Source organism: Drosophila persimilis, unplaced genomic scaffold (assembly GCF_003286085.1).
Source record: "Drosophila persimilis strain 14011-0111.01,24,50 unplaced genomic scaffold, DperRS2 tig00000808-arrow-arrow-pilon, whole genome shotgun sequence".
NCBI classification, from domain to species: Eukaryota; Metazoa; Arthropoda; class Insecta; order Diptera; family Drosophilidae; genus Drosophila; species Drosophila persimilis.
This window is the reverse complement of record NW_020825357.1, coordinates 802,772-826,607: the sequence shown is the minus strand read 5'-3', so window position 1 is coordinate 826,607 and position 23,836 is coordinate 802,772. Positions and strand designations below refer to the sequence as shown.

At 44.7% G+C, this 23,836-nt stretch overlaps 2 protein-coding genes across 2 annotated transcripts; one reads left to right on the top strand and one right to left on the bottom strand.

Moving 5' to 3' along the window:
- The first annotated feature begins 636 nt into the window (after positions 1–636).
- On the top strand, positions 637–10,138 carry LOC6598949. Its single transcript, XM_026993174.1, has 10 exons — positions 637–1,210; positions 2,756–6,672; positions 6,732–7,603; positions 7,669–7,970; positions 8,036–8,090; positions 8,151–8,341; positions 8,404–8,888; positions 8,961–9,117; positions 9,180–9,386; positions 9,449–10,138. Exons 1-10 carry the CDS (start codon positions 832–834, stop codon positions 9,964–9,966), a joined length of 7,083 nt encoding a protein of 2,360 aa, XP_026848975.1. The 5' UTR covers positions 637–831; the 3' UTR covers positions 9,967–10,138.
- Positions 10,139–13,236: 3,098 nt separating this feature from the next.
- On the bottom strand, positions 13,237–19,059 carry LOC6599069 (facilitated trehalose transporter Tret1-2 homolog). The gene is made up of 4 exons (XM_026993173.1): positions 18,655–19,059; positions 14,325–14,945; positions 13,918–14,169; positions 13,237–13,833 (listed from the first exon to the last, which is right to left on the bottom strand). The coding sequence occupies exons 1-4, from the start codon at positions 18,787–18,789 to the stop codon at positions 13,237–13,239; spliced, it is 1,605 nt and encodes a 534-aa protein (XP_026848974.1). The 5' UTR covers positions 18,790–19,059.
- Between the last annotated feature and the right edge of the window lie 4,777 nt (positions 19,060–23,836).

Here is a 23,836-nt window from a genome sequence, read left to right as displayed (position 1 = left end):
AGAAACGCTATTTAAAAACTAATTCGTAATCAGCACCGGATTCCTGAACGTTTGCCATTTAAACATCACTTTTTTTTTAAATTTCGGAAAAAAGGCATTTTAAAAAGTGGATAACGGAGGTTTTTCATACAGGGGCTTATATGAAAAAAACGGCCAACAATTTTCGAGACGTATATAATTCGTGTCGTGTTGTGTCGCTTTTGGTAGTTACATAGAAATGTAGTTAGTATGTAGCAAACGTGTAGTTAGAAGGTAGTTAGAATGTACGAAAATTAATTTCGTGTAAATTGTTTTTGCGAAAACCTATTTTATAAACAGTTGTTTTAAGATGTGAACTTAAATTTAACCAGTCTTGTTGGAAATTGATTTCATAATTAGATAAAACTATGAGTTCAGAGCTGAGGGTCCTAGATAGCAAGTAATATTCCACTGAATGTAAGAGTCGAGGAATATAGAACTTGAATTCGTCAGTATATTTACGGTATATTTTTAAAATGAGACGGTATATTTATGAGGGTCAGACCGTGTTTGCAGCATGCTGCACACTGCATGCTTGAGTTTTCGTGTCTATTTTTCTTTAAAAGTTGAATAATTTAGTCAAAACGTGAACAATTGTTGAATTAAAAGCGTTATCGTAAAGTCTGTTCTGTGCACCAAAAGCTATCACATTTTGGCCAAGTTCAAGTGACGGATGTGCCTAAACGGCGGCAGAAACTATTCAGGGATAGGCGTGCACATGCCGTTGGTGTAAGAACTCAGTGTTGTTGCGAAAACTACACCAAAACAGCCAGTTGCAAAGTACATAGCAGTGTCCTGAGTGTATTCGTGAAAATGAATGATCCGGGATTGGGTCCACCGCCGAAAATGGCCGATCCTAACCATGCGAGTCCCAGCAGCAAAGTTCTGTCGCTGCCGACGCCGCCGTCGCAGTCACCAGCTGTGGGAAGTGCAACTCTGCCCAAACGCATTATCAAAAGAATACCTTTGGATTTCAACAAACTTCAGCAGTCCGGCTTGGACATAAAGCTGGCGGAAGCCTTGCGAAAGCAAACCACATCCGCAATGCCCACATCGATCCCTTTTTCAGCTCCTGCTACCGCTACTGCTGCTTCTGCTGTTGCTGCAACATCAACTGCGCAGTCAACAGGGGCTAAGCCCACTGCCGTCGCTGCAGTCGCAGCCGCCTCAATTGAACAAAAGCAAAAGTCAGGTAAGAGAAAAATCCCCCCAAACAGCTGTTCATTGATGAAACCCCCTTAGTCGCATCGAATGACTTTTACCATTCCCATAACAAATATTTGACTCGTATCTCTGTTTGGGCCGCACCGTAAAATGCTACATCCGTGGCACTGCTGCTTGAGGTGACGCCTCAATCAATGCGGGAGCTGACCTTATCTGAAGAGTGTGAGAGTTCGAGCAGGATCATGGTTTAGAAAAAGTTGTTGTTCCTCTCTTTTTGTTTTTTTTGTTGTCAATTTTTGCTTGTTTCCAAATGTCAAATACAGGAATAAAAATGGCGAATTTCGGACGAGGCTGTTGAAGGGGCGGGCCTTTAAGCTTGGAATTACTTTATCATCCGGCAGTGTCAATCTAATTGCATAGAAAGTTGTACAATAATAATATAGAAAAGTATCCCCTAAAAATAAAATAAATTTTTTTTTATTTTTAGTGAGTAAATGATACAGAAGTCCAATAAAATTAGTCTAATCCAATGATTTTTTAGGTTATATTTTGAAAAGAAATAAAAAAAAATATATCATAAAATAGATATATTTTTTTTTTATAATAAATAAATAAAAAATATGAACCCAGAAATGCAGCCTAAATCGTTTGGATATACATATTAATTAGTAAATTATTTATGAATATAACAATTTACTAATTATGATTTATTGCGCTGTATTTCTAGGTTAAATTAATTTTTTTTTTTGAATCCCCTCTTTGTGGACACCCCTCAACAGAAAGTTTGGATGCATTTATTTAGATTCTTTCGATGGTCTAGCCGGTAAAAGTGCTGTGCGATTGAGGTTAGGGACTAGGATACGCCACACACGGAAGACGGCTGGTTTTTTTGGCCTGGGTTCAAGACCCAGCATGGTCTGTCTGTGTGCGTGTTAGTGTGTGTGAGTGCGCAAGAAAGGGAACGAGTGCTTTTACGGAGTACTTACTCTCCCACTCCTCTCCCTCGTTACGCTCTCGTCTAGTCTGGTGCATGATGAAATTATGTGCATATATTGCAGGCATATCTTACATATATGTAATTTCATCATGGTCTAGTGTTGTTTCAAGAGTGCGAACTACGTTCGAGTGGGGACTGTACTTTAGAGAGAGTCTAATGTCAAAGGCAAGGAATCCTTCTGGGTTCAATTATCCCCCGTTTTTTTTAAGACCTTTATATAGATAATGCTGTCAAGTGAAACTCGCAACACCTCTATCTAGATTCTTTCGATGGCATAACCTGCTAGCGTGCAGTGTAAATGGGGTTTTTGGGACATGTGCGGGCGGCGTCTGAGCGAGAGCCAATCACGAGACTCTAATTTTTGGCTCCGGTTCAAAACCCAGCATGGATGATGGTTCGTCGGAAGACAGAGAGAGAGAGAGAGAGCGAGCTATGTATTTTTCATATATTTTTCAGTGTGTGCACTCCCCCTCCCCCCCATTCCTGTGGGTCATGGTTTGCGACTTTTTATTATGTTTTAAAATTGTAAACTTTTTAAATGTATATATCTAATGTGCATATGTTTTCCATTACCAGCTCCACCAGCTAAAAAAAGGCGATCCAACATCTCGAATTACATTGAAAAAGTGATACCCGAACAAATTGTGGCCGAACGGACGCAGCATGTCAAGACCCTGATCAAGAACCGGATTCTGAACAAGGGCAAGTCGACGATCACGACCACGACCACGCTGAACCATCCAAAGACATCAACAGGCACAATGACGGCACCAAAGGCGTCACCATCCTCTGCCCTGGGGTCAGGGATGTCGTCAAGTGTCTTTGTGTCGCCCATAGCCAAGGCGAATGTGACAGCACGGTCGAAGCAGCCGCCGCTGCTTCTGAATTTGGTCAATCAGTTGCCCAAGCATCGAGCCATGTGCGTGCCCAGCATGCAACAGCTGAGCAGGCAGCAGGAACCACAGGAGCCACAGCCACAGCCACAGCCACAGCCGCAGTGGCAGGCGCCACTGATCCACAAGGCCCCATCGCCGCCGCTGATTGTGTTGGAGAACAAGGTGCTGACGCCCGAGGAGAAGATCGATTTGAGTGATCTGCGCCTGCCTAGCGCTGCTGCACAGGGCAGACCTCAGGGGAGGCCAGTGCCAGAGATGGCCCGACGGGTGCAGGCCTATCCCAGTCCCAGCTCATCCAAGGCCGCCAAGACCAAGGTGATTCTGAGTGCCAACAAGCTGAAGGTGTCGCGGGAGAAGCTCGCCGAGATGGCCAAAGAGATACACAACCAGGTGAAGCAGGTGGAAAAGCCACCAGCTCCTGACAAAGTGTCCCCAAGAAAAGCGCCCGAAACCCCAGATGAAGTTAGTCCTATTCTTGTCAGTTTATCACCGTCCCCATCTCCACTCTCTGTGCCGTCACCGTCTCATAGTCCTGCTCCAGCTCCGGCTCCAAAATTACTCTCTGCTGTGGATTTTATAACCCAACTGGCCGCCGAAAATCCGATGGGTGAGGGCAGCTTCACAGAACTGTCGCTAGAAGAGCAAGTGCTGAATGCTCTCTTCGACTCCAGAGGTTGCAGCAGACGGCCCTCTGTCGAGGAGAAGCCACCAGAATCGCCGGTGCAGAAGAGCCAGGACACCAGAGAGCCCGAGGAAGAGTTGCCGATTGGAAAGATTTTGAAGCTGGAGGAAATGGACATACTGCACGCCACATTGGATGTGAATGAGGATAGGGAGAGTGTCCTGCGGTTCAGTCCGAATGCGATAAAGCTGCAGAATAGCGCGGTGGCACGCAGGGACCCACCAGAAGCCAACATGAGGCTCATTTTAAAGCAGCCAAATCTGGTCCAGCCGAGTTTAGCTCCTAGTAATGTCTCCAAAGATGGGCCAGCAATGGCAGTGGAAACAAACAAAGAAATGTCCCAAGACGCAGCAGGAATGGCAGAGAAAACAGCCAGTCAACTGGCCAAAGATGAAGCTGGAATGACGGAGAAAACAGTCAGGGAAATGTCCAAAGATGTAGCGGGAATGGCAGGGAAAACAGCCAGGGAAATGTCCAAAGATGCAGCGGAAATGGCAGGGAAAACAGCCAGGGAAATGTCCAAAGATGTATCGGGAATGGCGGAGAAAACAGCCAGGGAAATGTCCAAAGATGTAGCGGGAAAGGCGGAGAAAACAGCCAGGGAAATGTCCAAAGATGAAGCAGGAATATCGGCAACAGAAGCCAGCAGTGTACCTCAACTCCAGTCAAGCCCAGCTCCAGAGGCAGCCGCCAGCAAGGAAAAGGAGGACAAGCCGCCACCACCACCGGCCAAGCGGGTGCCAAGGTTTAAAAAGGGAAAAGTTAATTTAGTCCAACGCTCGAAGCGAGCCAATCTACCCAAACCAAAAGAGGCTCTGCCTGACAAGGAGGTGGAGAAGGAGGAGGAGGAACCCACAATAGATCAGAGTTTACTCGAGGACAGGCGAGAAGTCGAGGTAATTAAACAAGCGGATGATAGCATAACAGCTAAAGAGAAAGTAAACCTTCATTTATCTATTGCTAAAAGCAATCTGCAGGCCCATGCAGATGACGGGGAGGGGGAGAGTGTAGCCAGGGAAGCAAACAAAGAAGAACAGTCCAAGAAATCAGATCCCGAAGAGATACTAGTCATCAAAGGACCGGTGGAGCTGGAAGCACAAGAGGACTCGCCACCAAAACCCTCAACAGAACGTGATCTCAACCAGCTCTATCATCCACCAAAAATGCCAAAGAATAAAGAACAAAGAACAAGTAAACCGAACAACAACGAAGATCAACCAGAACCTGCCGCAACGAGCAGCAGCAATGTGTCCCTCCTGTTGGATGTCCTCAATCAGGAGCCACCGGCAGCACAGGGTGAAGCCCTGCTACCATTTCGCAAGCAGTCCCAGTCCCAGTCCCTGTCTGAGACCCCATCCCAGTCCAGTGAGTCCACTGGAATCCAGAATTTAGTGAGCCATTTGTCGGCAGAGAAGATCATGCCGCAGATCAAGAGGGTTTCACCCAACCCAACTCCCACTTCCAACCAGCCAGTACCCCGCAAGAAACTAGTTAAGACACGACCTGTACTCAACAAAAGACCACCACGTTTCGGTTCCATGGGATCTGGACACCCGATCAGTGTTAGCGGAGAAGTAGGAGGAGCAGGAGCAGCAGCAGGACGCATCGCCACTTCCAGCACCAGCGATGATGATGGATCCGTGTTCCTGGGCTTTGACAACAAAGAGGAGTCTCAAACTGTCGAAGATGCCGTCCTCCAGCATGTCAAACAAATGCCGTTCAACGAAACGGATATCAGTGATGATGCCACGCCAGACTACGACGAGACAGAGGAGGAACAACAGGAGACCCACAAGAAATCATCCAATGAAGGCACCAAGGACTTAAGCGAAGCAGAAGCCTCGGACAGTAGGTCCAATGCTAGCCCGATGCAGTTTGAAACACTTCCTTCAACGGACGTGGTGGAAACATGCAAAGAAGATGCCCCAAAATGTGAAGCTGCACCGGAAATGTGTACGAAACAAGACATGAATGTGCCACCAGATCCCCAGATACAATCGGATGCCATTACCCCTGCAAATGAGGGCTCATCGGAGACACCAATCATCGAAGAAAGTCCAGAAATAACTGCATTTGCAGAAGGAAGTAAAAGCGAAAAGGAACAAGATTCCAGTGAATCAAAAACCAATCAGATGGAACCAGACCTCCAGGAGACTACAACAATAGAGGATGAACCACCGTCGGTGGAGGCGAAAGGCAAGCTTAAGCCACGAGGCAGACCAAAAAAGGCAACCACTTCATCACCAGCCATGGCTACGACTAAGGCCAATTGTACAGAAAGGCCCGAGAACAGTACCTCAGATGTAACCAATGAAGCAGCCACATCGTCCAGTGCCAAAAGAAAGCGCACATCTAGAAGTCATTCCCCCCAGTCAGTCGAGCCCAATGATGCGGCAGAGCCCCCACAGTCGGTGGCAGATGGCACGCCATCAGTGAGCTCCAATCGGAAGCGACAATCCAGGCTCAGTTCCCCCACAGCAACGCCCAAAGTGCCGGCCAAGAGAGGCAGGAAAAGTCTAGCTGCTGTGGCTGAAGCAGCTCGAACAACGACGCCAACGCCTGAGACTCGAGGTAAATTGCAGGAGGAGGAGAAGGAGAAGGCCGTAGAGGCAACGCCTGCGCGGAAAAGAGGTAGACCCAAGCAAGCCACGAAATTGGATTCCGAGGAGCAGGATGTGGCAAGCAATGGGGAGGCCACACCAAACACAAAAGATGCCTTCCCAATGCGCCTGCTGCTCATCCGCAAGCGGGAACAGCTGGGCACCAACGAAGAACTCCATCAGGAGGGCCAAGGAAAGGGACCCCTCCAGTGTGGCCTGTGCCTGTTCCGCACCACCAAAGCCCAGTGGCTCACACACCTGAGGCAGCACTACGGTGTGGGTTGGGTCCTCACTGGAGAAGAGCCGCAGCAGCGGGTAAGGATAAAAGACGATATATTCCGATTGTGGCTAAGTTTTTATTCCACTTTTTGTAGACTCTTTCGCGACAAGATGTTCTGAAAATGATGAAAGGCCACCTCAAAGATGGCCACTCCACGTACTTAGTCTGTCGCCTCTGTGATCGCCAGCTGGGCTCTGGCCTGGGCATGTTGACGCACCTGGAAGCCTGCGGGGACAAAGATCGCCCGCAGTGCCAGTACTGTAAGCGCAGCTACACGAAGCTCTATCTCCGCAGCCATGAGCCATCCTGTCGACAACGTCCCAATGCCCAGCAGCAGCAGGAGAACGAGGATAGACCAGACGCAGAGGCAGAGGCAGACACCACAGCTGCCGTAGCAAGCGAAAGCAAGCCGAAATCCGATAGTCCATCGCCCTTCTGTAATGCAGATTGGATTAAGCGTCTGATGCTCATCCGCAAGCGGGAACAGCTGGACTCCAACGAAGAGCTCCATGAAAAGGGCGAAGAGAAGGGACCCCTCCAGTGTGGCCTGTGCCTGGCCCACACCACCAAGGACCAGTGGCACACACATCTGAGGAAGCACTACGGCGTGGGTTGGCAGACAGGAAAAGAGCCACAGACCCTCACCCGCCAAAGTGTGCTCGGGATGATGATTGCTTTCCTCAAGCAGGGCCATGCGAAGCATTTGGAGTGTCGCATGTGCGGCCGCCAGTTGGGCTCCGGCCTGGGCATGTTGATGCATCTGGAGACGTGTGGCAGCAACGATCGGCTGGAGTGCCAGCACTGCAAGCGCAGCTACACGCGGCTCTATCATCCCGCGCATGAGAAAACCTGTAGGAAGCGGCCTGGCATCCAGCAGAAGGACGAACCAGCAGCCGCAGCCGCAGCAGAAGCTACTGGCCCGGTATACACGAATGCTGGCTATGCAAAGCGCAAGTCTACCATCAGGTGAGACAGTGAAAAATTAATTTCCTTTTACTCTTTCATTCATCTCTGTATTGGGTATTTTCCAGAGCCGAAAAAAAGTTGAAGAAAATTGAGGCGGAACTGAAAACCCAAGAAACGAATGACAATCCGAAAGGCGATTTTGAAGGCGATTCATCCGACTACGACATGAACAAAGACAAAGAGTCCTCGGAGGAATACGATACGGAAGCGGTCGATTCCAATGAGGATGCTGCACAGACTGAGGACGATGTTAGCGCCAGTGATACGCGCAAATCGAAGCTGATTAAACGCACCAAGCGAACGAAGACGGACGGCGGGAATAGCATGCGGAGTAACAAGCTAACGGGAGGAACGAATTGTCAGCCATGTAAGCATTAAATAAATTAAATGATGCATTAAATATATGGTATTTTATCCATGATCCATGCCCAGTGTTCTCCCGCTATGCCAAGCTGAAGGAAAAGGTGGAACAAAAGTGGAATCAATTGTGAGTAGTCTTCCCAATTTATTTATTTGCATATAAATGATATATGATCTTTCCTCAAAGCACCGATAAAAACTATGCTGCAGAGGCCTTGTATCCACAGCTGACACCAGGCTATGTCAAACTCTCGCCGGAAGAGGCCAGCAAACTATTGCCTGCCAAGGATAACCGATCCATGCGCTATGCATACGGCAATGCTGCAACTGCAGACGATTGGCGACAGCTGGAACCGCTAGAGAGCTTCCAGACAGCCGGTAAGTGTGTGAGGCTCTTGTGAGAAAGGAACATTCAATTGATGAAAGATCTCCTTGGACAGATGAGCATATTGGCTATTTGGGAGCACCCGTCAAACAACTTGCCTGGGCACCCCTGCCGCCGACGGTCGCCGAGCAGTATTTGCTGTGCTCCCTCCGCAAAGAGATGCTGAAGCATGCGAAGCACAAGCCGGAGGCGCCGGAGGATGACGTGTTAATGCTACTCAAGTGTCAGCTGTCGGAAAGCGAGGAGCGGCGAGGCGTGTGGCCCCTGGCAACACGCCTGCACTATGCGATACGAGTGCCCAGTGGGCCCGTTCATAGCTTTGCATTTATGCCCAGCGGCGGGTATGATAAGTCGGCCAATCGTTTGGGTCTGCTGGCGGTGGCTAGTACTCAGAGCGATGTGAACATCTATTCCCTGCCCCTGAACCTGGAAGATGAGGCAAAGGGGCATGTGGTTATTGAATTGCAGCCATCGCTGACCCTCACCTTGGATGTGAATAATCCTGTTACGGATCTGTGCACTAAAATCTGTTGGTCTGAGGTGAGTTTTTGGCTCCAATCAGAAGCCGATTAGATCTATTGACCTGATGATATTTATATGTGTGATTTTTAGGCCTCTGGTCACAATTTCCTGGCGACTGGATATTTCAGAGGCAACGTTGCCTTCTGGGATATTTCTGATGAGGAGGGCATCAATTGCTTCAAACGGAACGGTCACATACATTTTGTGCCTTTGCACTATTTCTACTTTGGCGAACACAATATACAAAGTATGTTCCTGCTCCTGTATAAAGATTTATTGATTTTAAAACCCCCGATTCCGCCCTTTCAGCTGTGGAGCTTCACTACGATACAAATGGACCTCGTTGGCTGGCCATAGGCTCTTCAACGCGTAAATTATGGATCTATGATATCATCAACTGGACGCAGCCGCTGCCCCTGAACGAAGACTCCATCGCCAATCTGTATCTGGCCAACGTTAGCTGGCCACCCATCTGGGAAACGCTGGTCGTTGGCTGCAGTGATGTCCAGCGACGCTGTAAGGCTGCTGCTTATTTGCTTCTCTCTTTCGTTCGTTCTTTAAGCTTCTTTTTCTTGCAGTCTACTCCCGCTTGATAACGCTCAGTCCAACGGGCATCTTGTTTAACAATAAAACCGTCGACTACACGGTTAGCTCTGCGCGAGCCATGCACTTCAATGTGCGTGAGAATGTACTAGTGGTGGGCACCGACAACGGCGATTTGGTGTTTCTCAATACCCGAGAGCTCAACGCGGAGCCCATACTGCTGAAGATGACGAGCAAATGTCGTGCCGTGTCCAGCAGCAATCTGTGCAACCTGAACACGGAATCGACCCCTGCTCCGGATAAACCAATAACTACCGAAGACTTTCTACAGGATTTTGGCTTGAACGTCAAGCCGTTGGCTGGGGTGGGCAAATCGCAGAAGAATGCCTACATCGATCCGAAGCGACTGCCCAAACCCTACGAGCTTTTGGCCATGACGCGTTTGAACACAGTTCGCTGCAATTGGAACAGCCCCGCACGCAGTTGGGTCGCCGTTGGGGCCGAGCACGGTCTACTGCGGATCGTTCATTTCGATCGCGATAAGTTCTTTTAGCGGCACATCCTAGGGTACATAATATCTCCTATGTATAATAGACACAGATCTGAGAGTATATTACTTTCTGATTGATTTGTTTAGCTAGTTTTACAATGCACTCGATGGATAATCATAGTTGTAATTTAATTATAGCTCTTGTTAAATTTTATATTTCCTATATATTTTATATGGATTAGATATTTATACCTTTAACCTGCTTGGCAAAACTAATTATAAAATAAATCTTTTTTTTACAATATTTATAACCCATTAAATTGTACTGCTGTTGTACTTAAAGGGGTTCGTTTTGTGCTGAAAAGTCGAGCCCTCCGAGTCGATATAGCATTGCCCGTCTGTCCCTTCCGATGAGCGCACAATTTGAAAGATACGAGTAAACTAAAAACGCGGAGTCACAGATAATGACCATATCTACCAGATATCTGAATCTGAATCAAATCGGATCATTAGTATAGCCAAAAGGAAGAAATCCATTTGCAGTGGCTACGCAGCGCCCCACACGTTCTGGCCGAGTGCAATGTGATCGCCCTCTGACGGAGGGTAGCTGTACTGACTGAGTATCGGCTCTAAAAGTAGAGTCGCGGACGTACCTGCTTTCCCTCTCGCGTATGTCATATTGGTGAGTGCTTAAGTCAAATTCAATTCATTTTGTCCTTTAATAAACGAAGCTGATATAATCTAAATAAATTGAATATCAATTTTAAGATCTCCTTCCACAAGGATATGCCGTTCTTCCGCGGTGAATGATAAAACAGCGCCAGGGGGCGCACACCCGCCAACAGGTGTCCGTTCGATCGCCATTTGCATTCGAAAGAGCGAGACAAACATTCCATTGAGCCTCTCCTTCACTTTCCTTCGGCAGCAGTTTTTGCAAGCGGCGAGAAGCTGAGCAAAAGCCAATGAAAATTTCCAATAGGCATGCAGTTAGGATGTGGCGCCGGTGGCCAGAGAGAATGGAATGAGAGAGCAATTAGGAATAGACCCCGAAAGAGAGCTTGGAAGCCTTGGAATTGGAACGAACACCAAGTCACGTACGCATCTGTCTCGCTCTCATTCATTTGTTCATTCGTTCGAGGCGTGCGGTTTAAAGTCAGCTCCGCTCCGCGTTTGCAACCGCAAAAATGCGAAAAATGGTGGAAAATCCTGCGGAAAAAGTGTCGCGCTGCTGTGCAGTGAAGTGTAGAAGTGAATAAACATTAAATATGTCCCTACAGTTTCGTTTAAAAGCAAAGAAAGTGAGTGATCGAGTGCGGGGGCGAAATGGCATGGGAAAGGCATAAAGGCAGAGTAAAATAATTTGTTTTTTTCAAGTGAAGTGCATCAAGTGCTACATATTTGATATAAGCATATTATTTGATACATTAATAAACTTTTTCCATGGCCAAAGTGTTCGTTTAGTCGCGTGATCTTGCGCTGTGGTGTGTGTGCGTGTGTAAGAATGATGCAGAAAAGGCGCGAAGTTTTTTCTCTTTCCTCTTACACGAAGGCGCAAGGAGAAAAAGGAGAAAGCGTAAAGAAGGAGCGAAGGCGCGCTCTCGTTGTAGGTGTCGCCCTAGTATAAGGTGCGGCACTGCATATCTTGGAATCTGTCCCTCTCTCTCGCACATGCACTTGATCAAAAAAGTAAATATCGTGGGAGGGGCACCTCTCCTTGTGTTCTTATTGGAATCAATTTACGCGAACAAATTATGTGTGCGTAGCTGACTTCGGCGTTAAAAAAGCATTAAAAAAGCGGCAAAAACGGTAAATACGCGCGCGTTAAAAATATTGCAGAAAGAAGTGCAGAATTATGAATGAAAAAGGTGAGTTTTATTCACTGTTTTTTTGGGATGTATAAAATGAGAATGTGGTAAACACGTGCCCCTGAGATTCGAATTTTAAGGGATTTTTAGACAGACATGGCCATATAGACTTGGCTATTTACGCTGATCAAGAGTATATGCACAGATATTAGCATACATATGGGGTCGGCAATTCTATGTAACACACATCTCTAGGTATCCGGTATAAAAACTTCAGAAAAAATATATTTTACGTGAATCCAAATTAAAAAAACTGTGTAAGTCCAGGAAAAACACCAAAATAATGGCTAGCGATCCCACGAGAAAGGTATTGCAAATGGAAGCCAATGATCGGCGGTTAACCGAACTGCTGGTGCGCGTGCAGCGGCTCGAGGAGTCGATGAGGAGCGTTCTGATGCCCAGCGTCTCGGACAGTGAAGATACTCGTGCGGCGGTGGAGCCTGTGCAGCGACCAGGCCTCCAGGACTCCCCGAATGATGATCAGCAAGGGAGTGCATAGTCGAATAAAACAACAACTGGCGATTATTTACAACATCATATATTGAATATATAGATATACTATTTATCTCACATTAATCTTTAGTTAGTTTAACCATAAATACTATATGCACGTTTAACAATGATAGAGCGAGAGGCTTTTACAGCTTTCAGGAAAGGAAACCATTCACGGTATTGAAATTACGATTTAAAATTATATAAAAAAAAAAAAAAATTGTATATGTATATTTACGTGGTTTTATTTGATAAAATATATGTATATATAAACACATTTCGCTTCACGCGTAAATAAATAAATGTGGCAAAAGGCGTGGCTTAGTTTACAACTTAAAGGAGGATATGCTATAAATGAATCGAATCGACTGAATGCTTCTCGAAGTAACAGACATGGACAGCTATAGGTATTCATACATACATACATACATATATAGTACATACTCGTAGGACACATATACATACATATATATATTGTACAAATAGAAACTTTCGATTAAAATCCCAACAAATGCAATTGTGCCTTAAAATCGTACGGAAAATGCATTAAATTTGTGTTTAAAAGAGAACGCAAAATAATGCTAAATAGGCATACAATACACACTATACATATAGTACATACAATATAATATACATAGATAATATGTCTTGTTTTTTGTTTTGTTTCTTAAATTGCTGTTGTCTTTTCTGTGGCTGCCAGGGCAAGGACTCAACCTTGTCCCTCATTCTCTTGCAGCTGTATATGATGCAGTGGACCTTCAGTCTTCGCTCTTAGTTTCAGTTTTTGCTGCAACTCTCAATCTCTCGTATCGCCATCTCTGATCTGATCACCCTCAACGATCTACAAACAAAATTCTATTATCAATTGAAAACGCGAACCTAAGTCAAACATAAAATAATAGCAAGTTTAACAGTGATTTCCGGTGTGCTTCTACTTCCGGCTTGCCCACTTTTCGGTTTCGGTTTCGGTTGCGGTTTACTTTTCCTGTCCGTTCACCGCCTGAGTGGTGGTGGCGGTGGTGGTGGTGGTGGCGATGGTCCTGTTGCCAGCCAACTCCTGCTGGATCTCGTTCAGACTCTTGCCCTTCGTCTCGGGCACGGCAAAGAAGACAAAGAACACCCCGAGTACGGTGAGGCCGGCAAAGAGCCAGAAGGTGCCGCCATTGCCCAGAGCGTCGTTCAGATCATCGAATGTCTTGGTGACCACAAAGGCCAGCAGCCAGTTGGAGGTACCAGCAATGGAGCCGGCGAATCCCTTGATATCGGTGGCAAAGAGCTCGCCCATCATCAGCCATGGCACCGGTCCGTAGCCAATGGAGAACATCAAAATGAAGATGCAGAGACTGGCCACTGGCAGCCAGCCGAGATCGTCCACCTTGCTTTGATCCTGATCCTGCAGAAAGAAGTACACACCAATGGCGGTCGTCGAGAGGGCCATTACCGATCCAGAGGCCAGCAGCAGGATGCGACGTCCCAGTTTGTCCACCACCAAAGTGGAGACAAAGGTGGCCACCACCTGCATGATGCCTATCATGATTGTGGCCCATTCCGAGCCAATGCCAATGTTGGCATCCTGTAGCCAGAGACAGAGACAAAAAACAACACACAATTAGTTCTGCAAGATCTCCTTTTTGCTCTAGCGGCCTTCTCTACCCACCAAAAAGATCTTTGAAGAGTAAAAGATGACAGCATTGATGCCGCACAGCTGCTGGAAGAACATCAGGCCCAGACTGATGGCCAAGGCCTTGCGGGTCACTGGGCGATTGAGGGCTGCGAAAAGGTTCACCTTGTTCTCCCGTATCTCCCGGTCGGTCTCGCGCAACTCCTCGATCTCCGGTGCGTAGTCATATTCCTTGCCACGCAGCCACTGAATGGACTTGATGGCGCTTTCCGAACGACCTTTTGCCACCTGTCGATGGGATTACGAGAATGTCACTTTGATTATTTTGATATCTTTAGCTTGGGCACTCCCAATATCTTTTCCGACACTGCCTTGACTTTTAGATAGCAGACTTTTAGACATGCAGATGACAGGTACAAGGCGTAGTGGCTCTGTGCGCTTACCAAATATGTGGGAGATTCCGGCATGAAGAAGAAAATGACGCCGAAAACGATGGGTATAATGCCGCAGATAACGCTCAGCCAGAAGACACTGACACCGGCGCCCACAGCATAGACGAACAGAATGCCCATGGTGATCATCAGCTGGAAGAAGCTGCCGAGCGTGCCGCGGATATCCTTTTGGGCTATCTCGCCCGTGTACATCGGAGCGGTGACACAGAAGGCGCCGCCAGCGAGACCCAGAATGAAGCGTGAGGCGTACAGGAAGCCCACCGATGGGGCCCAGATGAGCATGGCCCAGCCGACGAGGAAGGGCAACACCAGCATCAGCATGGTCAGCTTGCGTCCAATCAAACTGATGAGGAACCCAATGGGGATGCACACGCAGGCGGCGCCCAAATTTATGGACGATCCCACCCACGAGAACTGGGTGCCGCTGACGGGGAAGTCATAGCCCTCGCCACCGTCCACGATCTGCGGTTGGGCGGGCGATGTCCAGCCCAGCACGGTACCGGCGGCGAAGGCACCGCCAGCTGCTGCCAGAGCGGCCACATACTGTGGCAGCTTCTTGGACTTGTTCTCGGTGGAGGCGTGCACCATGTTGCCGAGTAGATTCTCCTGATCCTGCGGGACGATAGAAGGAAGGGTCAGGTGTAAGTGATTCGTTCTTCGTTGAGCGACTAAAATTAACTGAGTTCAGGGTGCCCTAACTACAGCTACAGGTACGGGTACAGGTAATAGTCAACTCATATCAAATCATTCCGACCATAAGCCGTGATAAGGTGTCGTACCCCCGTCACCCAGTGATTAAGACCTTTATTGGCGGTACAGGGGGGGTACTCAGCACCCGATAGTGGGCATTCCATTCATGCACCCATATTTATGACACCCTTCCATCCAAATAGCCATCGAACGGACTATAGCTACGGCTATGGCTATGGCAATGCTCTCCTCACTTCACTCACGATTGTGGTCGCCATGGAGTGCTTCGTTATTTCATTATGCCTGCCGATCGCATAAACAGAAGTCCGGCCATATACGTGCGACTAACACCCATTGATATCACTCGGACGGACAGGTTCGGAATGGTTCAAAAAAATGGTTAAGACCCCCACAACGGCCCATGGGATAATTTTAAATCACAGATGACACGTGATCACCGAGTGGCTACCCTGGTTCTCTTAACTATCCATAGATACAATATACATATATACTCCCCATGTATTTTATGCTCCTGCCTGAAGCACTTGAATCTTTGAAGTACATATAATACTTGATTAATGGAACTTTTAACAATTATAACCATGGGAATTAAGTAATCTCTCCTTAGGATTCCAATTGGGGAACAATTTCCATATCAGAATCGAATTATGATTAGATTCCCATACGATTTGATTGTTTTCGGGTGTATTTGTGTTATCAAATCTAAAGAGATTCATAAACTTTACATAATAGTGCAATTAGGAAATTTCTTCTCTAATTAAAAAAAATACCATTGCCATTGCCCAAAAAGCCCCCTACATCCTTTCAAGCTACTGCCATGTATAAATATATAGATATGTAGAGGAGGCAATACTACTCATTGACTTCCGTTCATTAGGCCATAAATTCTTGTACAATCGGTATATAAGTTTGGGTTATCGCCAGCCCCCGACCCCCAATCAATCAGCAATGGCCTGGGAATCCATATACTGGGCATAGCCACCCACAGAGGCGAAAGAACATCAGATATGTATGATATTCGTGGGGTAAAAGCTTTTTTCATTGATAGTTTTGTATTCGAATGGAGTCGGGGGTCTCTGATTTATGATTTAGTGTACTAGAACGATTCGGTGTGCTACGAAGCGAGTACCTGCTTCGTCATTTTTCTCGCGTCAGATCCTAAAATTTCGGTTTTTTTTTCTCGCTCACTGTATATTTGATTTTCTGGTAGAGAGAACGAGAAAGCAACACATAAATTGGCTGCAAAGAGCCGAATGTGCAGAGCTCTCACTCGGTTTCTATTGAAAGGGGTTGATCGCCAGGAATCGTAATGATCGACGCTTGAGTATAGCTGTGCCCTAATGTGTACTATAAAATACTATACATAAAGGAAAGCCATTCACTTTTAAGTGCTTGTTTTTACTTGAATGGAATCTTTTCTTTACATCTTGGGGACGCTTTAATGTTTCTTCGCTCATTTGCAAGGCGCAAATGTGTAATTTATGGGACATATACTCTCCCAGTGGCCGCTTCCTTTGTGCCTCGTGTGTCGCCGCCCACTCTTGGAGCGTTCCCTGTGTACCCCAATCTCTGCCCACACGCCAGACATGAGGCCGGGAACAAATCACTTCCGTGAAATTCAACCAAAGAGTCGTGGGCAGGGGGGGAAAGCTGCAGCTTGGGGATGGTGGAACGACGCCCACGTATTTACTTGGTGTCGGGACACACCTCCGGCCTGCCGCAGACTGACAGTTAAAAGTAAACGAAGCGTTAAAGCCAGAGCCCCACTGAAATCGATATCTGCCTCTCGACTAGTCTGTGCTCTGCTCTGCCCTGCTTGGTTCTACTTGGTTCTGGCTATTCTTGGTTCCGTCTGTGGCTAATGTGGTCTCTTCAAACCGCTGACTGGCTGTATCTAAATTTAGATTAAATACTAAACGAAGCTCTGGAGGAAGAACTCGTTGGGTGCCCTTAAGTGGGTGCCGCTCGGCGCTCCCTCTGACCAGCAGCTCCTTCCTCCTAGAAGGAGAGCGAGTGTCAGCGACCAAGCCAAGTCCAAGTTCGTTTCAATGTCAGTGGCAATGGCAGGCAGTGGCCGCGCAACAGTGCGCGTCATATACATATGTATGTGTATGCAAACAGTGGCATTCCATTAAACTGGTTCACAAAATTAATAAAGCATAAAGAAATTCCACTCAAAATACTCCATAATCATTTGACTGGCTCTCGTCCAACCTGATTTATAATACTCCCGTTCTATAAACAATTTCATTTGCATTTCGGTAAATCTCATTCCCATTCATTCGGATATTCCTGAAACAGAAACATGTATACCCATCGATTTTCTGCGAGAGTGGAAATTGTTAAATATAAATATAAATATAAATAAATAAAATAAAAATAAATATATTTTATATTTAGATAAAATATATGTCCTACAAATGTAATATATTTATGTTTTTGGATTAAAAAGACTCTTTAACACATTAATGAATGTATCTAGAAATATAATATTTAATTTAAATATGGGCTTATTTGTTTGGACTTTTCTCTGAGTGTAGATAGAAGATACCTCAATGTATTATTTAAATAAACGAAAGTGACTAAAGTTTTGTCGATTAAGACATAAAAATCACATTTTATACGGCTCGAAATTTTGGTTATATCATTGTTATTCCAATGCCCAAAAGAGACCTCTCGAGACCTCGACTTCTGTTGCTCCAGTTTCAAAATCTATTCAAATGCTGATCACGATGCGGGACCGCTCTTTCGATGGTTCAATGTTTTATTTATTTGTAGTAATAAATTCCATCAAATATATTGTATTTGCTGACTAATTTTGTGCGCTCATTGGAACGACTACCACTCATAAAAAATTGTACTCCCCTTCTCTGGGGAATGGGTTTATTTTTACTTTACGCCCCCTTTTTTGCTATCATCGTTTTCTTGGCAGAACTTTAACGGAATTGTCTTGTCTGTGGTCTTGTCTCTATCTCTGCCTCTTCGCTGGTGACCTTGTCCAACATGGAGCATAAAAATAGAAAGTTTTCAACATGTGCCCCACGGCCTGCGGGCTCGTTAAGGTTGATAAGCTTGGCGATCTATCATTTGGGAATGCCAAATGGCAGAAAAACGCTTAGGACGTTTAGGAAAAAATAAAGTTAGCTTGAGCATATTCCTAAAGGTGTACGTCTGGAGAGAAATAAACAATTTAACTGCTGATAATTGCTTGTTCAACTATTTATATCTTGTATCTTTTCCTGCGGCCAGATTGCCATTTACTTTACAAACAGTTTCTGAGAGTGTTTGCTCTGGAAAAACATTTAAACGTTTTGCTGAGTACCCTAACTGGGTACCCTAAAAGGGTATCTGCGAAATTTATATGCACCAAAGCTCTTCGAAGGGGTTCTCTGATTGAAAGAAAATACTCTGGAAATGGTATCTGCACATTTTGATTAATTTTTGACTGCGTTATCTGGACATTCGCATTGTTTTGGCCTTAACTTCAGCTTGAACCTGTGTTATTACCATCACCGGGTAGTGTATCTATGAAATACGAGTAGAATCTGTTTGTGTGTTTGCCTACATGGGGTGTGGTGGAGCCATTCTCATTGGCTTTGACGATTTTTACCGCTTGGCGGGAGCCATATTTGGCACCGTTCTCGGCGGCCTCCAGCAGGTGGGAGCTCTCCTCGTTGCTAGTGCCAGGCTTCCTTGGGGCCTGCTCCTCTGCCCCGGCACTCGAGTTGCTCGACGAGGTTGACATCTTGATGGGTATTATGTAAACTGCGTTTCGGTTGGGATTGCTTCCTGAGATCTTTTCTCTAGAGATATGTTTTCTTTGCTGATTGCTTGCCGAAGGTTTACTTGTTCGATTTTCTTGCACTTTTCACACACGGCAACAAAATTGGTTGAATAATACGCGTACGTGAAACGTCTAGATATGTATGTCCTTTGGCCGAGACTCTTGTCCTTTATCGCCTGGGCCGCCCACGTAGCATAGAGAATACTTTCGGGCGCATGCGCACTCAATCGCAAAACATGTTGCTGTCCAAAAAATAAAGAAAAACACCAAAAACTGTCTTTCTTTCACACAAAAACAATTGTTACGGCGATATGTTACGGAACTATTGGGATATTCTGGATATATGTATATTTCCCGATATGCGTATATTTTTCGGATATGTAGATGGTTCGAGTCGCGTATCTTTGGCAGCACAAGTATCCGGCTGTCTGTGTATCTTTGTATCTTCAAACCGCACGCAACGAATGATGGCTAGCAAATGGCGCGCCAAACAATACAAAAAAAGGCCTCCGCCGGGCTCTGGACTCGTTCTCCATCTCTCTCTCTCCCTCTCTGTCTGCTCTCTGTTTTGCTCTCTTTCTCTGCGAGAACTGGTCCCGCTCTCTCGCTTTCGTCTGTCATGGGCATGGTCTTGGGGTAGGGTAGCGGACTACGACGCTGGCGAGGCTATTGACTCTAAAACTGGAATCGAAAGCCCAGTAGTTTTTTGTTTTATTTTTGTTTTGATTTCTTCTTATTCGGTTTTCTGGCGTTCTGACGTTCTGTCGTTCTGTCGTAAAGTGCAGCCAGACGACTGGTTGCAGTGCAACACATGGCAGCCTTCGCCCGGCTTTCCGCCTCCGTTTTTGCAGCATGTTGTCGCGAGGCGACTCTTTATTTGCAATAAAGTCAATGCAAATTTATGGCTCCTGCAATTGATCTCCACTTTATTGGCGAAAACTTTGCAGAATGTTGTCCAAAAGGAAGATATTCCGAAAAACAAATTCATAAACGAAATATTTCAATGGGAAATCGGGATAAAATCCTCTAGTGTTCATTGTCTCTTATCAATTTCGAATGCCAGATATGTACACTGGGAGAAAAATGGCGTAACCACATTTAAGCTTAATTAAATTAAATAAAATATTTTTTAAACATAACATAATTGTATCTCTGATAATATTTTATAATCAAATACAAATTACAAAATAACTTAAAAATAATAAAACAATAAAATTGTGAAATCAAATTTACACTTTGATTTAAACATAAATGTACTAAAAATGAATGAAAATACAAAAAATGTTAATTTATATACGATATATTAAATTTGTAGAAAATATATTTGATCTAAATATAGAAAATATTTAATTTAAATATAAAAAAAATATAAAATATTTAATTTAAATATGAAAAATATTTATCTTAAATGTGAAATACATTTAAGAAAAATTCCACTCTCGGAGTAGATCGATTTTTAAAACATTCATTTTAAAAACCAAGTGAAAATATTTAAATTTGAGTGCACTTTTTCTCTGAGTGTATGCATGTATCACAGCAATTGTAAAGCCATATCCGCACAATTCAATTCATTCAAGATGAAAAGGTTAGCCATTCAATCAATTTGTTTATTGGATCGCATAGCCAAGGAGATGGAATTTAAATGTACCTCCAGATACCGTATAGAATCCGCACGTTGCATACACTGTTGACGGCATTTCCGTGTGCACACAAGGGTGTAGATGCAGATACAGAACTGCAAAACAAGCGCAGTGCAGATTAAGATTCGAACTCGGATACAGACAAAGAGCATGTGTGTAGATACATAGATACACGTACTTGTATCTCTGTATCATTTTCAATACCATTTGCCCAGGCATTGTTTGATTAGCTATGCAAACGCATACAGCTCGTTTAATTCTATGGATCTATGTGGATCACGTTTGCTCGTTGGCTGGCAAGACGCGTATGTGCAGACCCTCAAAAGCAATCCATTATTATGCTTCCTACACACGGTCTCCGAGACTCAATGAAGTACGGGGTCTTTTATTGTTGTTGTTGTTGTTTTCAATGAATAAACATGACAATGGAATGAGGAGGCTACTCGTAATCCTACCTATTACATATCGTATATGGGTCAGGTAATGAAAGTATTCGTTTGTTTTGGAAATGAATGGCACTTTGAATGGAAAATGAGTTGGAAAGTGGGGAAAGTATGGAATGTAGCGGCACAAAATTCCAGAACTGCATTTATTTCTAGAGAATTTGAACTATTTTGTTACTAGTATTAATTAATCTTTATTATTTTTATTTATTATTTATTATTACTATTCTTTTAGAGAATCTTAAATTTCAAATCAATAAAAGTAAATAAATAAACAAATATTATCCCCCCCCACCCCCTCCACCCAAGGTCTGGCCCATGCTCGTAGTTTGTAACCCACGCAGATTCCACCACCCGCCCCCATTTCGCTGTCCCCCCTGTACATCCCTTAGCGAAGCCGAGACCTGGAATTCAACCAAACATTTGGCACGCTCAATGCTGGGATCAGGCGCACAGCAACGCCTAAAAGCATGCTCACCTGCTGACTGTTTCAGCATTTCCATATACAGAAATGTATCTCTGCATCTGTATACACACGCAATCCGCATTTCTGTGTGTGTTTATTAATTACAATACCGGCAAGCCGGGGGCGAGAGCAAAGAGGGTAAAACAGCTCAAAAACTCAAGGCATGATGAAATGCTGGCATTGGCCTGACGGCCTGCCCTTACGTAAGAGGTGGAGGCACAGGCAGAGGCAGCCCAAAAGCATTGGCCCCACCAGGTTGGCATAGTCTCTGGTTTGTGTTTGACCTACGTCAGCGGCTACGTCACGCAACGGTCTGTATCTGACAGATACAGATAGTCTGGGGCATTTAGAGGGGCGTGTGCGCTGCGCGTGTGACGTCACAGAAGCCAAGCCCCAAATCTCCACCAATCAGAAAGCCACCAGCATGTATACCTAAACATTGTGGATACATTTGCATTTGCCCAGCTGTAGATACATACAGACATACGAGTATGTGTATCTGAATACATTCTGGTCTTTGCAGCGGCTTTGGCTGGCACATAAATCACGCGATTCTCTCGTTCCAATCTCAGTTCAAGTGCAGCCACCAAATATTTCTGCTGACCCAACCAACGCCATCATCGTTTCGTTCTTTATCTACGACCTACATTTGAACTTGCGACAGGGCCAACATGAAGCTGACGAATACCATATACCGTCCCAACCAGCCACGAATTTCACAAGTCTATGGATTTCCCGAAAATCAATAAGGCAACCTCAAGGTGAACGTAGATATATTTGTGTGGGCCTGTCTGTCCTTGGTCGGGGGAAAAAGAAAATAATTTTCGGATTTCGCTCAAAAATTGTAATTCTCGAATTTTCACAATTCTGGGTCAGTGCATAATTTTCAAATATACTAGGTATGCTTTAATGTTGGTTTTTTATTGCTTAAAATGGTTTGTAAATATTTATAAATCCTGGTACTTACACTTAAAGATCACGGATTTCAAGGGTTGGAATTCGAGGACTCCTGCAAAAGATACAATATTTAATTAATGTTTATTTTTATTAGTTGAAAATTAATTTATTTCATTGCTTATTATACTATATTTTAATATTTTAATTGGTTATACTCGTAATACTTTAACATATTTTATTTAAAAATATATTTAAATTTGAATTTATTAATGCTATTTATTATTTGTATATATTTATTTATTATTGGTTATTAATATTTGAATGAAAGCCTTTTCGTTTGAAATTGCTAGCTGGCAAAAGCTGAATATTGCCAAAGCTTTCGTTTATTGAAAGCTTTTTGTTCCTACAGTTAAACTGCTTACAATAACTCCTAAACGGTTACTCTCAAACTGTGGCTTTAAAACTGTAGAGCCGTAGAGCGAGAATCGAACTTGATAAGTGGTAAAGTGCTAAATAAATATTATTACCGTTTATATTTACACTTTTTTTTTGGGGGGGAATTTCCAAAACACTTGTTTCGGTTATATGTAGCCGCGGAATGGGGAATCCATCAACTATATTCGTTTTTGAATGCCTAATGTCCCAAGAAAGGGTTCTGTAAGGCCTACAAAATAGTTAATCCATTAGTTATACATTTAAAATGCCGATAAACTATCAATTTGTATCGTTTAAGCTCCTCTATGACCCCAAAAATAGGTGCTCTATAGGTGCAACCATCGATCAAACCGCTAGACGGTTGAGAAGACACCAGAGGAAAGGCGGGGAGAAAGGCGGGAGAGAAAGTGTGTGGCGAGGACTCTTATCAGGGAGCAGAAACCATGAAGCGATATTAGAACTAAAGTGCGATTATTTACTGTCCCAGGGGGGGGCTGGACGATGGGGGGTGGTACGTCTTATCGGAGTTATGTCACTCGCATTGTTTTGCCCGCTTGCAAATCGCTTTATGGCTCCATCGAACCAATAGATTTCCATATCAGAGCCCCCCCCAACTCATTTCAGATATGGCTAGCATTTGAAGTATTTATGTGCCGGCGTCCTCTCGCTTTCGATTCATTGATTGAGTGCATTCCAAAACGGTCAATCGGCAAGGACCGAGGACTATAAATACCCGGTACGGAATGCTTGATTGACGGCTCGTAGAGCGATAAATGTGACAAAATAACAACATGCCGTACATACACGCCCCCACATATGCATATACTATATGCCCACCATATCAGATCGGATCAGAGCGCACAACCTTAACAAGAGATTTCCTTATTAAATTCACTAAAAAGCGAAAACTATTTTAAATACGATACCTAGCCGTGGCCGCGGGAATTTATGAGAGTCAATTGAGCGCACTTTACTTTGATTAAAAGAAATCTTTATGAGGGTTTGCTTGCTTTCAGATACAAGAAAAATGCCAGAAGAACAAAAACAACAACAAAAAACACAGACACAGGGGGGCTATGGCCGAAAGATATAGCCACAAATGATAAGATTTGAGTGTTCACCGAGGG